Source organism: Anser brachyrhynchus (genome assembly GCF_964034855.1).
Source record: "Anser brachyrhynchus genome assembly, chromosome: 13".
NCBI classification, from domain to species: Eukaryota; Metazoa; Chordata; class Aves; order Anseriformes; family Anatidae; genus Anser; species Anser brachyrhynchus.
In genome coordinates this window covers 1,720,864-1,736,634 of record NC_137708.1, presented here as the reverse complement: position 1 = coordinate 1,736,634, position 15,771 = coordinate 1,720,864, and the positions used below count along the sequence as shown (strand labels likewise).

The following is a 15,771-nucleotide window of genomic DNA, read 5'->3' as shown; positions in this document are numbered from 1 at the left end:
GGTTAGCATCCCCCCGTGACCTCCCTTTGACTTGCTGTCATGCGAACCAGAGCCAGGACACGCAGCCTGAACTGGTGACCTTCCCGAGCCGCTCTCCTGCGATGAAAAGGCCAAGGTGCATTGTGCCTGGGCAGCGGCCCCTGCGGAACGGTCCCCCTAGGAAAGGGCCGAGGTCACTCCCAAATCCCAAGCAGAGGTACGAGGGGCTGAGCTAAAAGAGGGAAAAGAAAGCGAGAGACGCTGTGTTGTGGCTCCCTGGCATCAGCTGGTTCCGATCCCCTTAACCTCCCTGCTCCTGGCTGAAAAAATAAGTCCTACGAAGCAGCACCCGGTGCTGGGCCAGGTGCTGGTGCTGCGTGGGACGGGGCAGCGGCTCCACGGCTGTGGCCACCAGCTCGGTGCTGCTGCTCGCTCTGTGCTCTGGAAGTCCCTGATATTTTTTGACATCCCACCTTCCCAGCGTGGCTTTTGCAGATCCTTCTCCTACCTTGGCCAGAATCGGCTGTGGTGTCCCCACTTCTCCCTCCCGCTGGCCCGTACGGGCCTTTCGCTCCAGCCCCGAAGATTCTGATCTTGTGAAATGTTTTCCTCTGTAAGTTCCCTTTCTCAGCCCTGGGGAATGGGGAAATGCCTTGCGCCCGGAGGGGGACATCGTGGGGAAATCTGAGCAGCTTCTGGAGCAATGAGGAATTTTTTGACCAGGAAAAGCTGCTCTTGTCGGGGCTGGGAGGTGCTCGGGTGCTTTTCCGTGCGTCATGCGCGCAGCCTGCAGAGGGAGGTCAGCGTTTCACCAAGCACACGCAGGGCAGGAATTGCCAAGCAGAGACAACCCTGCTGCCACGCTCCGGTGGCTCCCAGTCCCTCCCAGTTGCAGTCGCTCTGCCCTGGGCTCCTTGGTGGCAGCGCCAGCCCCCAGCCCACCAGGCAGAGGCGCTGAGCAGGTCGGTGCTCTGAAGCCCCCATATCGTGACTAAGGCAGCTGCTGCTGGGGGCTCCTCACTGTATGTCACGACAGGGACTTCAGACGAGAGGGTCAGGAAGGTCAGCGGTACCTTATCTCTGCTGAGTGGTGCACAAAGGTGGGCAAAGTGCGAGTCCCCTGTGCTGGTGGTGGTGGGGGGAGGCTTCTGGGCTCTGTAGGCGCCTGGTCGTTACCTAACGCAGCCCGGGGTAGCACGAGCCTGCTTTACTGCGAGGGCGCATTGCTGGCTCACGTTCAGCGTGGTGTCCTCCAGGACCCCAGGGCTTTGCACCCCAAATCTTGGTAGCATTGACCTGGGGCTACGTGACACCGCAGCGCTGTTCAAGCCAAGCTGGGTCTGAGCGGGGACAGAGCTTCCCGAGCGATGCAGACCTCTTCTGTGGGCGCGCTTAGCGCCAGGCCCAGATGGGAGAGGGCATGTTGCCACCTTCTGGCCAGCGGGTTTGCTCTTAAGGGCCACCATCTCCCCCCAGATCTGAGTCCCGGCCGTCACGGCGCTCCTCCACCGTGCTCGTGGCACTGGCAAGCCCCCCGGCAGCGGGGCGCTTTGCCCCCCTGTTAGCTGTAGGGCTTCCAGGCAGACCCCTCGAGGCGTGGACGGTGCCTGATGCTGGGGTCTGGGGGCTCTCTACCAGCCTGCCTCGTGCTGGGGCAGCGTACAGCTCCCCAGTACGTGCCGGGGCCGGGCGGCAGGCAGGACGGCACCACTGGTCCCCAGCACCCGTGCCAAGGCTCCTGCCGCCCAGCACCCCTTACATCGGGCTGTGGGGCCGGGGCAAGGCCCCCGTTCCTGGCTGACAAAGCACTTCTCGCATCTCCTGAGAAGCAGGAGAGGCTCTGCCGAGCGTTAGCTTTGATCTCCGGGGGACGTCGCTTCCTTGGGTGTGTTTTTGGATGCAAGGTCACCACGGGACACAGACGGGTTCGCGAGAAGCCGGTGCCAGCACAGGGAACGGCGTCCGGAGGCTTCTGATGCCAATCTCCGTCTGCCTCCTACAAAAGGTGATTTTTCACCAATCCCTCTTCACAGAAAAGTTTTGTGATGACTGAGCAGTAGGAAAAAAAAAAGGCTTCCTTTTAAAGCAAATTCAACGCTTCGTTTGATGTCAGTTCCTCTTAGCTCCATCCTTGAAGCAAGCGCAGGGCAAGTACTAAAAATACCCCTTCCACTTCCACGTCGGGCTGCCTCGGGGCAGCAGGAGGCTGAGGAAGGGGGTTCCCAGCCCAGCGAAAGGCTTCCCTCCTGCATCTCCTGGGATGGAAAGTGAAGTGGTGACCAGCCGGGTCTCTCTGCCCGCGCTGTGGCTCAGAGCGCAGAGGAGCGGGGAGGGCACCCGGGGAGCGTGGCCCCACCAGTCCCTCCCTGCCCTTCTGGCTCCTGTTCCCCTGGGGAGGTGCAAGGAGGAGCTCACGGGAGGGCGAGGAGAGAACCTGCTGCTGGGCAGGGCTCAGAGCTCGGAGCCCAGGCCCAAAGGTCTGGTTCACAGGCGCCAGGGTAGGGAAAACTGTCACTGCTCAGCATCCGGCTGTCGCGGGAGCTGCATGTGCTCACAGGAGGTCTTGCAGGCATGTCCCTGTCCCACCCAGCTGCTCAGCACCCACAGAGAGGCCAAGGAGGGGAGTAGCAGAGGAAGGTGAAGCTGGTTGTCCCGGATGTCCAAAGGTCCACGTGGCCCACCGTCAGGACTCTGGCTGGGGCCAAAGCAAATGACAGCGAATGGTTTGTGAACTGAGCAAGCACGTGGAGATCCCTCACCGCGTACCATCCCAGCCTGCGGTCACTTGCAGCTCCAGGCTTACAAGAGGCAGCTTCATCTGAGGACCTTCCACGGGCTCCCCTCCCGCCAGGTCTTCCTCTCACGCCCCTGGAGAAGACGGTGCCCTCCGCACCCCACGCTCACCTACCCACCGTGGAGGAACCGCATCCCCTTGTCTGGGAGGCTGTGACATTGCCGGGCTGCGGTGACACGGGGTGGTGGCACGCTGCCGTGCGGTGCCGACATCCAGCCTCACTCCGTGTGTCCCGGCCACCTCCCACCGTGTCCCAGAGGTGTGGACAGGACCTGGAGCTGCCCGGGCTGGTGGCACTGGTGGTGGCCACGGTGGCAGCAGGTGACCGTCCTGCTGCAGGGCGCTGCCTTCCCGCAGGGAAACCACCCCCCTTCCTCTTTCCGACGCGCTCGGTCGGTGACCTCAGCACGGGACGGATACTCAGAAGCGGTCCGTGGGCGGCTGCGACCTGCCAGGAGCTGCTCCCATCAGCTGAGCCCCCGCCAGGAGCGCGGTGACGCTGCCTGCCCGCTTCCCCTCCTCGCCCTGAGGGTGCTCTGCCGGGACCAGCGGCGCCTTCCAGCTGGGATGGCTCGCGCTCGAGGGGAACGGGGCACCTGGGGACACTTCCATGCTGCTGGGGCCGGCTGTGTAGCACGCCCTGTCCCCAGGGCCCCAGGACCGCGGGGTGGGGGCACCCAGCTGCAGAACATCTGCCTGCAAGCCCAGGACGGCAGGGACGAGCGAAGCTGCCGCAGGGTTTGGGAGCTGCTTTCCCAGCCCGTTCCCTGCCAGCGTCTGCGGGCTGGGAGGCTGCGTGCCGGAGGTTCAGCGGCAGGTCCCCGTCCGGCCGGAGCCCCACCAGAGAGGAAGAAAGTGTCATGAATAACACGCCCGACCTCGCCAACCGGGATGGAAATAGCTGACGGGAGTTTTGTTGAGTCACGCAGAAGGGGCTGTGGTAGCGAGCGATAATGGAAAGCAGTGGTGGCAAAGTCCTGCGAAAGGGAGGGACGCCCGGGCTGGTGTCCTGGAGGAAATGCAGCCAGGACCGGCCGCTGGGACGGGGACGCTGCCACCAGCCTCCTGTCCCATCCCGAAGGCGCAGAGCTCACACCGCAGTGGGCAGAGACGCATCGAAATCCACCCTGCCGCGGGGAGCCAGGGGTGCCAGGACGGTGCTCCGTCAGAGCGGCTGCCTTCGGGAGCACGGGAATGTCAGCAAAAATTCAATAAAAGGGATACCTTCGGCGGCGGTGTGCACTCACGTGGGCTCGTCTGTTGGGTGAAACACGGAGCGGGGGAGAGGGACACCACAGCATGTAGGGCTGCGGCTGTTCCACACCTCGCAGCACCCCGAAGGTGTAACCTCCCCGAGCGTTAGCTCGGAGCAGCGCCGGCGAGATTCGGGCTCCGCCACGCTCCGTCCGGTGAGGAGCACGAGGGGCGCCCGCCAGCACCGCCCTCGGCGCCTGCAGCAGCTCGAGCTCCTGCCTCCACGGAGAAAAAGGGAAAACACAAAACCGTGCTCTAACCCAGGCCGCTTGCAGGCAAGGTAATTTCCACATGAGTTAGCAGAACAGCTAGTTGGGAATTCCTGATAAAATCTATTTTTCTTTGAAAACGGACTGATTCAGTGAAATGCGAAAGCTTTCCACTGGAAAGAATTAGTTTTGCTGGATTTCTCAACTAATTCTCTAGAAAATTTGTAAACGGTCAGAAGATTTTAACCACCACTGCTCTTTTTTTCAGACTCAGATTTATACCCTTACAGCTTGGCACAAACCCAGGACATTTTGACACAATCATTTATTTGCTCAAACCTCCAAATTCTACAGATCTCTTAACCTCATTTTGAATCAAGAAAAAGCTTCTCCAGGCTTTCTTTTCCTTTGTTAAGGCTCGTTGCCCCCTGCCCCGGCAGCCTCTCCAGCCCCTTTGCTAGGCCAGACCTCTCTTCCACCCCTTACCCTACACCACGAGTCTTTTTGCTGCCGCTCCATGGGGACGGCGCAGCCCGTGGACAGACCTGACACCAACCCCAGCACCGCACACAGTGTCCCTGCAGATCACACAGCTGTCCCCAGCTCCGTGTCCCTGCGAGGCATGGCAGCCGCAGCAAGCCTTGGGCGAGGAGGACACCGGTGTGAGGCAGAACAGCTCACAGTGAAACACGCAGAAAGTACAGCCCGGGAGGTGGCTGAAATGAGGAATGCACCAAATGTACCAGGGACACCCCCTCGAAGGCTGCAGCAGCGTTTGGGGCTCCATCCAGGAGCGCCCCTGAGACAAAAAGCAACACCCGGGGAGCAGAGGGCGGCTGGCGTGAGCCAGGACCCCGAGGGACTGCGGGGAGCTGGGAGCAGGGGCCGGCTGCGTGCGGAAGCAGGTCCAGCAAACACCCGCGGGCACCAGCCCTGGCGTCCCAGCAGCGATGCAGGCAGCCTGGGGAAGGAGTGCGTTTTACAGCAAAAATGCCCTTTGCTTCACAGTAAAACCATGATAAGCTTGAGAGGGAAAAAAAAAAAAAGGAAAGAGGTAATCGGGATTTTAAGTGAATTCCAAGCCTTTTGCTCTCACATCCCCTACACAACAGGTGTGTGGACGAGGAGGTGGCGTGCGCTGGGCCGGCTGGGGACTTTCAAGGTGGAACCAGAGAGATGTGAAACACAAGAGGTTTTGGCACGCCCTGATCTTTTCCCTTTCCCAGAGCTGGCCCCAGCCCCTGGATGCTGGGAGAGCCGTGAGGCTACGCAGACAACCACCTTTTCACAGCGGCCTTCGGGAGGGACAGACCAACACAAGCTGCCCAGGCCGGGCTTTCTTCTCCTTAGTGCTGAAAACGGTGGAGGGCAGGGCAGAACCACCCCCTGCAGCCACTTATTTAAGTATTAATTAATTACTAATTATTTAATTTCTTCCACAAACTACCGTGGATGGGGACACCTTGCTTCTCAAGAGCAAGGGGGCTGCAGGAACCCAGACCCTCCTGGTGCCTGCCCAGCGCTGGGCTCAGCCCCGACGTTGCTCCGCAAAACACCTGAGATGCTGGAAAGGTGCGCTCCGAATAATATTAATAATAATATTAATAATAATTAGCATTCTGACCAACAGCTGCAGCTCCCAGCACCGGCCTACACTTTAGTGTCACCGTCTGCTGGCCTCTCCTTGGCTGCCTTCTCCGTTTTGGGACGGGGCACGAAGCCGCCCACCCTGCTGCCCCGCAGAGCCCCGCACCCCGGCGGCTTGTGCCCCCTCCTCAGGAGGCAGCACGCCCCGTAGCCCAGGCACAGCAGGATGCTCAGCACCACCACCAGCGCCGCCGGTGCCCCTTTGGGACGCGGGCAGGGCCACCAGGGGTGGCTGCTGAGCGGGGCCGAGAAGTTGCCGCGGCGGTGAGGGTAGGCGCAGAGTGCCCGCTCCAGGTCGGGCAGGCGGACGCGCGCCGCCCGCAGCGTGTCCAGCCAGCCCAGCCCGCAGCAGCTGAAGGGGTTCCCGGCCACCCACAGCACCCGCAGGCTGCGGGCCCAGCTCGCCACGGCCAGCTTGGCCAGCGCCGGCAGGTTGTTGTCGCGGACGTCCAGGCTTTCCAGCGGGGAGCAGAAAAGACCCGCGGGCAAAAGGCTCAAGCGATTGCCCGAGAGGTCCAAGGCTTTGAGCGCGCCCAGGCAGGGGAGCTCTGTCGTGCCGTCCCCCATCCCGTTCCCCCGCAGCCAGAGCTCCTGCAGGGAGAGCTCCAGCCCCCCCAGGGCTGCCTTGGGCAGGGACAAGCCCGTGTTCTCGGACAGGTCTAGGGAGAGCAGCGAGGTCTGGTTGAAGGCGTAGGGCTGCAGCCGGGTGATGTTGTTCCTGGAGAGGCTGAGGTGCTTCAGGTGGGGGACGTTGTAGAAAGCGGTGCAGGGTCCTGCCCCGTGACGGCCCCCTCCCGACGTCCCCCCACGGTCACCTCCCTGGCTCTCACAGGGCTGGAGGCTGTTGGAGCCCAGGTCGATCGTTTCCAGCTGGGGCAGAAAATCAAAAAACCAGCGTGGCAAGGCGCGGATGAGGTTGTCGTGGAGGTCCAGAGAGCGCACGGAGAGGGACACGTTCTCCTGCGAGGTGGCCACGCTGTCCCCTTCTGTGCCACCTGTAAGCGTCTCCCTCGTTACGTCCTGGAGACAATTCATGGCCACGCTGAGGTTGTGCAGAGAGCTCAGGCCATGGAAGAAAGCAAATGGGAACAGCTGCAGCTGGTTATTGCTGAGATCCAAGTCGGCCACACGGGTGAGGCCAGCCGCGGTGCTGGAGGACCCGTTAAACCTCGCCAGCTCATCGTAGGGCAGCGCGAACGCTGCTGGGTGGCGTGAGCTCGGGGCCAGCGAGGCAATGAGGTTGTTGGAGAGGTTTAAGTGCGTGAGGTAATGCGCTCTGGGGAGCTCTGGAAAATAGAGGAGCCTGTTGTGGCTCAGGTCGAGCACCTGAAGCAGGTAGGGTTCCTCTCCCTCCTCCGAGACGAAGAGCTCCAGGGCGTTGTGGCTCAGGTTTAAAACTCGCAGCTGCCCGAGGCTGAAGCCGGAGATGCAGTGGAGGGAATTGAAGGCCAGGTTCACCACCTCCAGCTCCTCCAGAGCCCCAAAGGCTCCCTCCTCGATTTCCATGATGTAGTTGTTGCTGAGGTTGAGCTCGCTCAGGCGCGGCGTGCTCCAGAAGATGCCCGCGGGCAGCCTCGTCATCCTGTTCCCGGACAGGTCCAGCTTCTTCAGCGTGCTGAGGCTGCTGAGGTACCGGCCCGCCATGTGGCTCTCCAGGTTGTTTGCCGACAGGTCCAGGACCTCGATGTTGCTGAGCAAGCCGAAGGCTCGCCCGTTAGCGAGGTAATTGCGGTCCAGGCGGTTCGAGCCCAGGAGGAGGGAGCGCAGCTGGGGGAGCTGAGCCAGGGCGGCTCCCGACACCGCCTCCAGCTGGTTGAAGCACACGTCCAGGTGCTCGAGCTGCCCGAACCCCCGCATGCGGCTCTCCGACAGGTTTCGGATGAAGTTGTTGGAGAGCTCGAGGTACTTCACTCCTTGGCCGAGCTCCTCTGGAAACCTGTGCAGGCCAGCACCCTTGCATGACACCTTCGTGGGGCTCTAGGGAGAAGCAGGAAAACCTATCAGCATGGGACAGGGCGTGCAAAGGCACCACCAGGCAGGGATCTGCTCTTCTCCACGTGCCTGAGCGATGGGAAGGTGAGCCCCGTTCCATGTCCTACCCTGCGATGGGAAGGGGCCAGGCCACCGAAAGCTGCTCAGGAGACAAGAAGCTTGTCTGCAGGGCCGAGGGCTGTCAGAGGGGAAGGGGGACGTAGCCTTTGCTTTTATGTTTGTGGATGGTGCGGTTTTCTGGTTTGCAGTGCCCTGTGACAGGGTGGCACCCGAGCCGGTGGCCTGGCTCACCTGCTCCTGCCCTGGTGCGGGCTGGTGTCACCGATGGCACCGTTTCGGTGGCCCACACCCCTCGGGCTGCCGGCAGGCATCAGATGGCTTCTGCAGGTCATCACCAACACCCCGAGCCTCAGCCCTCGGGGACAAGCGCATTTGAGCTGCGCAGAAGGGAAGGAAAAACCTCCGCCTGCTGCTCTTTCTGAGCAAGGAGAAGCCTTGGTGTCTGGTGGTCCTCCCAGGCAGCCCTGCAAGCACCATGGGCAAAGGGTAAGGGCAGCACTGACAGTGCCAGAGCATCCCTGTCCCCTCCTGGCGGCTGCACCTTCCCCTCCCTCCAAAGTGGTCCCCCTCGAAGGGCACCCCAGGGCATCGCCTTGGTGGAGCTGGGGGGGGACCGCTCGAGGTGCCACCAGCACAGCAGGACGGGGAGCAGCTGGGAAGGGCCCCGGGCAAAGAGGCTTGAAGGCAGGAGAGCCGAGGGGAGGATGGAGGTGGGAAGACAGGGAAGGAAAAGGAGACGGAGGCCGGATGAGGATGGACGGGGGGGATTTGCGTTTGGAACCTCCCTGCGCTGCACAGCGGGACGGGTGCCCGGGCCCAGCTCAGAGCCGGCGGGGAGCGCTGGGGCTGCGACAGCCCTCGGAAGCAGCCTTACCTGCTGGCACGGCAGGGGCTTGGGCCTCCCCTCCCAGCCAGGCTGGGCTCTGAGGACGGCCGGGAGCAGGCAGAGCAGCAAGCATCGCGGCCCGGCGAGCCGGGCTCCCAGCCGGAGCATGGTGGGCTGCGGGCGCTGCCAGCCCTGCCCGCTCCGCCGGTGCTCTCCGGCGAGCCGGGCTCGCTATAAATAAGCCTCGGCGTGGGATGGGGGAAGGAGATAACGCGGGGGGGGGGTGTTCGCAGCTACGGAAGTGGGAGAAGAGAGACATACGACTACAGAGGGGAAAAACAGTGCACGAAGCCACAAGGAAGGGAAAGAGAAACCGCTGGAGCAGGGAGGAGGCAGGGCTGCGCAGGGGCTCAGGTGATCGACCGAAACCGCCGTGGAAATCAAGTGCCAGGGAGGAAAGCTGCTACCTGGGAAAGCAGAGGGTTGCTGCAGGGGTTCCCCCGCTCTTCTCCGGTTTCCTCTGCCCTGTGCCAGGGCTGGGCTGTGCCCGGACCCCAGCAGCAGCCACCAGGACCCCTGGGACCCCCTGGGACACCAGGGCCGCAGTGGAGCTTGGTGCCCAGGGGAGCAAATTCTCCTCCCGGCCCCGCAGCCGGGGCTCCCCCATGGCACCTGTGTGCCCTGGGAACCAACCGCTGCGGCTTTCACTGCCCGGCCCCTGGGGCAGGGGGTGCCCAGCACAAAGCAGAGCCCTCAGAGGGGACCAGGGGTGAACGCGGCCCCTGGCACTGTCAGCCCTTCCCCTGTCCCCAGCGGGATGCGCAGGGCTGGGCTCCTCACTGCCACATGCCTGCATCCCCACCAGGCCTGGAAACGGGCGTCTGGGCCACGCAGGAGACGTGGGGACACCTCCTGTGGCAGCTCCGGGCTGTGTCCGGGTCCCCAGAGCCGCACACCACGGACACAGGTGTTTTCGTGGTGACATCTCCGTGTCCCTGTGCCACCTAGTGGTGACACAGTCCCTGGGGACACAGGGCCACCTCACAGCAGCCTTCACGGTGAGTCCTGCAAAACGGACTTCTGCTGCTTTTTTTGGCTCCAGGCGGCTGATCTCCCTCCATCCGTAGGAACGCGTCCGGGCTGCTGCCCAGCCTTAGCTGTTGTTCCAGAGGTAGAGCTGTTGCTCTGCTCCTAGACTTGCCTGGCAGAATAATAAATGATAATAACAACAATAATATTTTTCCCTTTTTGCATATCTGTGCAACTGGTTACACCCAACGATGCAGCAGCCCGGCTTCCCCCGATGGTGCCCTGACGGTGGATGTGCTCCACCGCAGCCCGGGCCAAAGGCAGCTGCAGGAGAACAGCCCTCGACTGCTCCCGGGGGCGATCGATGTGAGGCTCGCACGTCTGTGCAGATGCGGGAGCAGCCGCCGACCCCTGGCTGAACCTGTGCGGCCCCGGCCCCCAGCCAGCACCTCCCGGGGAGCTGCCCTGCGCACCGGCACCTCCCGGGGAACCCCAGCCCTCGCCCCGGCCACCGGGCTCGGGTCCGCATAGCAGGCACGGCGGTGAAATCAGCCAAAAGTCCCTCATCAAAAGCAAGGGACTTCTGCAGAGAATCCCTGGGCGCTCGCGTCCCGAACCCGTGAACTCCCCGTGCTGAAGAAAACCCGGCACCCGAGGTCTCAGCAGTGGGGTGCGCGGATGCTCCGGAGCCGAGCTGTAAGACCACCTGCCCCCTAAGCCATGCTGGCACAAACCCAAAACCAGAACAAAGCCCCTTTCGTTTCCTCCTCCACCTTGTGCTGCCTCTCATTTGGGGCATCGTTCTAGGTGCCCTGCTCCCACGGAGGGTGATCCCTGAGCCAGGGCAGCAGCACCCCTCGGACGAGCTCCTCTGCACCCACCACCTGCCAGTGCTGAGCATCGAGGAACACCCAGAGATCAGGAAAAAGCTTTATTTGCAAAGAAAATATTGACAATTTACATAAACTTACATCCTAATTTATATACATTATGTATATTTTATATACAGATAGTGTCTTGAATAAAGATGTCGAAGCACAAAACAGCATCAGTATATCTCTGTGCAGCTCAGACAAATAACAGGCTCGGAGTTGTGTATCTTTTCCCACAACTCCTCTCCCATTATGTTTTTACTGGGGAGGTTGAGGAGAGGCTTCCTCCTACACCTGGAAGGGATGAACACAGACATCACGGGGGGATCGGGCTTGCAAATGGGTGCAGCAACTGAACGCAGCTGCGCCTGGACAGGGGACAGTGTCTGGTCCGTGAGCCAGAGAAATGGAACAAACCCGAGCAGCCTGCCCGGAGGAGGCTCAGCTCGCAGACGGGGGCGAGGGGGCTTGCTGTGACCAGCTGCCTTTTTGCTCCCGAGCTCTGAGCTGACACCCCAGGGAGCGTGCTGCTTGCAGCACGTCCGGATTTCACAGAGCCACGGAAGATGCGCACCTGGGAGCAACTCCCACGTGAACATCTGCCCCGTACCTCCTCGGTACAGACCGGGAAACGCAGCCTCTCCTCCACTTTCTCCAAATGCCCACGCCGGGACTTTTGGGGACAGTGAAGGGGGGGCTCCTGGAAGGCACGCAGTAAGTCAGTGGGCCACGAGAGAGTGAGCGCCTCCACAGGGCCCTCTGCCCCCCTGATTGCCAGGGGAGGGGCTGCCCCACCAGACGAAGGAAGGACCAAGCCAATGTAGTTTGCTCATCTCTCTCCAGCTGCAGCCCAGGTGCCCTTTTCTGAGCACCGAACGCTGGAAGGACGGTGCCGAGTCCCCTGACGGGCTGGCAGGGGGCAGCAGTAGGCCCACAACTGCTTACCTGGGCGAGAAAGGCACTGGAGGAAAGCACAGACAGGTATTTGTGGGCAGGGAGCCATGCCCTAACGCGTTTGCTGGAGAGAATCCTTCCTTCCAAAGGTGCCCTGAACACAAGAGCAGAGCTGGCTTCCCTACGGATTGTCTGCATAGAGGATCTTGGGGGGGGGGGGAGAAGGGTTTTGAATGAATTAAATACCAATCAGCTGCTTGCTACATTTCTGCAAGTGGAGTCCAGCCAAACACTGAGCGGCAGAGCTAAGGCACGGAGGTAAGAGCGAGCTAGCGAGTGCCGCCGGCAGGAAGGGCGGCACGTGGGAGGGCAGCAGTGACCGCTGCGGGGACCGGAGCGCTGCGCCACCGCCTCCAGCACGCCGATGTCGGCCTGTCCACGAGGCGCTTCCTTCTCAGCCAGCCTGGGGACTGACACACACCGGAATGAGAAGACACCAGAGGGAAAGACTGGAGCAAGGCCCTGTTCCTGCTGGAGGTGGTTGAACTCTTCCACACGCATCCTCCTCAAGCTCTTTTGTGCTGCTTCCAGCCCTTTCTGGCTCCAGTTATGGAAACCTGCAGAGGCACCGAAGACGGTGGCGCAGAGAAGTGTCATACAGAAGAAGCTACGCTACAGCCTAGGCAACCTGCACTGCAATGCTTCATTAACGAGAACTTGTTGCTGGGCGGCCCAAGGGTTTCAAGTATAAAACACTCCCCAGGGCTGCCACAGGGCCGGCGACGCATCGATCGCTCAGACCAGCGGTGAAGGTGGCTCTTGGCACGAAGGCCACCCGAAGCCAGGTATTCCCCGGTCTCTGAGCCCACGTCGCGGTGCTCAGGCTGCGGTGTCAGACCAGAAGCAGCCCCTAACGCCTTCTGCTGCTCGCGAGGAGGGAGGCAGGAACCGCTCCCCCTGTCCCCTCCCCGCCGCCCCACGCACACGCCAAGGGGGAGCTTGGCAGCGCTGCCTGGGGTTTTCGCAGCAACGGGGGATTCTCCCTTTGCCTCCTCCTGCCCGCAGCCATACTCAGAAGCGAATCACAGATCCTGCCAGTGGGGGACAAAGAATGCAAACTACATCCTTCGTGCTCTCCCGAGCCATTTCATTATTTATGCTTGCCCCAAAGTCTTGCTGTTCAGACTGTATTCTAAAGCAATTCTGTTAATGATTTGCTTAATGTTCTCACTATACACAGTTGTCCTGATTCATTCTTGTCAAAGGAACATGTCCTTCTTAATCCGTTTTAAAGGAAATAAACCACAAAGACTAGTTAAGTACCCCTAAGGCTCTTGCTAGTCCAACATGTTAAGGCTAGAAAGGAGGAGAACATATTGAAAAAGAAATAGCAGGCAATTTTTCATGCAGTTATTTTATAAACTGCACGCCTCCTGTGAATAGCGAGGCCGAAGCCAAAGCTGGGTGCCCCCAAGAAATATTTATCTCCCAATAACTGCAATAGTTGGCAAGTGAGATCACTCGCTACGGATCGGGAAAAGCAACGGAGCCAAGAATGCCCCAGCCAGGGCGGCCGCACCGATCGCTACCCGCGGGTGGACGCTGGCTCCTGCATCCCTGCAGGTGAGCGCGGCCGAGCCTCCGCTGCTGGCCAAGAGCTGGGCTAATATCACCCAAGGCATCGGTTTGGGGCTCGCTCCCAGTCCTGCTTTTCCTCTTTGCCATATAGGCTGAAATTCCGCTGCCCTCTTCGCTTAACGAAACGTGCTCTGAAAAGAAAGCCGGTTGCAAAACCGAACAAACGCCACGACCAAGCCCAAACCAAGGCATGACACAAAGAGCAGCCAGCGTCTCAGCCCCTCGCTCAGCTCAAGCACATCTTATAGCTTTAGATCTCACCAGTTGAGGGGAGGTAACGGGAGAGTTGCTCAAGAAGCCAAAAGAAACAATAGCGTCCCAGCTACTCTATTAGTCACCAGAAATCGAGTTATGACTAGACTCAGCAGGGCTCAGGGAAAAGAAAAAGTGGTGACTTCATGCTGGACCAGACTTCTTAAATACACATTTTTGCTAGAGACTCCATCACCACTTATTAGAGCATTTTAGGTAGAAGAGTGCCAAAAGGAAAAGGGTGTGGGGAGGAAGGATAAAAACCACATCTAAGAGCAGGGCAGTTGCTATTAAAACAGAAAAAAAAAAAAAAACCTTTCCTGTTTGAATATTTTATTCTTAAACATGACAAACTTCTTCAGAGTGTTTTCACAAGTACTTTTGTCTGCTCTACACGGCTCTGTGAAGCCTGTAGAAATGTGTTCTGGTTTGCAACACATTAATTAAAAAGACCAAAAAAAAAACAAACAAAAAAACCCAACAAACCAAACCAAAAAACAAAACAAAAACACAAATTGCTGTAACAGCAGCAGTACTTTAAGGCAGCCCCCGTTAGGGCAGTGTACACCTCTGGGGTAATGGCAGGAGCTGAAAGTAGCAGAGGCTCTGGAACCGGGATCATCTTTATCTTTGGGACTTTGCAATTTCTGGAATGTAGAGGCAGTTTTCTCTGTGCTAAGCCTGCTCTATTAAGTGTTTAGCTTCCTCTCAGACACACTGCTTTTGCAGCCTGCTTTCAAGCTCTTCGCCTTCCTTTCTCACACTCCTGAGGATGAATGTAAACACCACTGACTCTGTCCTATTCACCTCCCTTCGCACCATGCTGCCATCCCAGTGCGAACCGAGAAGGCAGCAAACCAGAAACCCCATTTCTTGCTTTCGTCAGCCGGCAGAAGCAGGAGTGCCTAGACAGGACCATTTCGACAGACGTCTACCTTCTCCTGCTACTGCCTGGGATGCTCTTGCTAGTGCAACATAGAAGCAGAGACCCACATCACTCTCAACAAGCCTCATGTGAAGATCACAGAGCAGAATATCAGTGCAGTAATACTTGAAATACTGAGACAAGGCAGACACAACAGCCTTTCTTCCTCACAACGCTTTTTCGGCTAGCTTTTTGATCCAAGTCTCCATGCGAGTCACAGAAGACATTGTGCTTCCTGCATTCACATATAGGAATAAATAGCTCTGGATCAGTTTTCTTTATGGCCGGATTACAGAACCCCCTGAAATACTGATACGCTTATGAACAGCAGCACTGTGCAGTTCTGTGAGTATCCTTGGATATGCCAAGTTCATCTAGGATGCTGGTGCATCTCCTAGGCGTATAGCCCCAAAGAAAGTTGTGTGCTTGCTCATGTTGATGGAGATGTCAGCATGGACCATTTTCACAGCAATCTTCTGCCTGGCTTTGAGGAGGCAGACCCCAGCTGTATAGCAGGTATTGAAGTTGGTCTTGCCGGTCTCAATACTCCGAGTGCATTGCAGAAAGGGTTTTTCATCCACCACCACCTCATAGCTGGCAAAATCTGTGAAGTTTATGTAGTATACCTGATGTGAAGCAGGAAGAAGAAAGACTATTAGGCAGTGTATTTGTGCACCAGGAAGAAGTCCACATTCCTTTCAAGGCATACGTATGGCCCCTCTGCTAACGATCCCTTCCTCGGCCCCTGGCCACCCATGCTCACGGGAGGTTGGCTTGTTCAGGCAGAAAGACCCTCAAGCCAATGAAACGTAAGGAAACTTCGTGTTTCACTTCACACTAATAATACAAGCATGCAAGTGTCTTCAGATCCAAGTATCTTTATGGCCCAGCTAGGAATCCTCACGTTAGACCCTGCTTCTTACAGGAAACATTACAAACCTGTGCAGGCTGAGTTACAGCAACCTGAGAACAAACCTATCTGCTACAAAGAGCTTTTCATCCAACAAACAGACAAAGATTTTAACTGAAGTCCTCTTTCACTTACCTGGCAAGTCCTGCTTTCTGGATCCCATGAGCCTCCTTTAGTGTTGACATCAAAAATGCCCTAAGATGACTGGGAGCTGCCTTCTTTGTAACTGGACTTGAGGCGCTTTCAAAGGCATAAGCTATTAGAGGGAAGACACCCTCCCAACCTCCGCAGCTTGGAGGCGGATGACCTCAGGGTATTTGTACTGATTTAACTCCTGGATTTAGTGACTAAGTCCCCATGACTGTTACTTGCTCAGTTCCTTAACCCTCTCCCACGTGCTGATTCGGAAGAACTGCAAGATGCCTGGGAAAGACTCGCACAAGGAGAAGTCTGTCCCAGGGAGCCGCTTCCTCCTGATGGAAGGAAACTA

General features: G+C 58.9%; 2 protein-coding genes across 6 annotated transcripts in view; both read right to left on the bottom strand.

Moving 5' to 3' along the window:
* Positions 1–5,875: 5,875 nt before the first annotated feature.
* LOC308177292 (transforming growth factor beta activator LRRC32-like) lies at positions 5,876–10,619 on the bottom strand. Its single transcript, XM_080554274.1, has 2 exons — positions 8,810–10,619; positions 5,876–7,860 (listed from the first exon to the last, which is right to left on the bottom strand). The coding sequence occupies exons 1-2, from the start codon at positions 8,927–8,929 to the stop codon at positions 5,887–5,889; spliced, it is 2,094 nt and encodes a 697-aa protein (XP_080410400.1). The 5' UTR covers positions 8,930–10,619; the 3' UTR covers positions 5,876–5,886.
* Positions 10,620–10,708: 89 nt separating this feature from the next.
* The window catches only part of EDA (ectodysplasin A), a 76,501-nt gene continuing 71,438 nt past the window's right edge, over positions 10,709–15,771 (bottom strand). For all 5 annotated transcript variants that reach the window (XM_080554287.1, XM_080554289.1, XM_080554288.1 and 2 more), the window contains one exon: positions 10,709–14,997. In XM_080554287.1, coding sequence (XP_080410413.1) covers positions 14,746–14,997 — 252 coding nt within the window. In that variant the 3' untranslated portion in view covers positions 10,709–14,745. The remainder of the gene's footprint in view (positions 14,998–15,771) is intronic.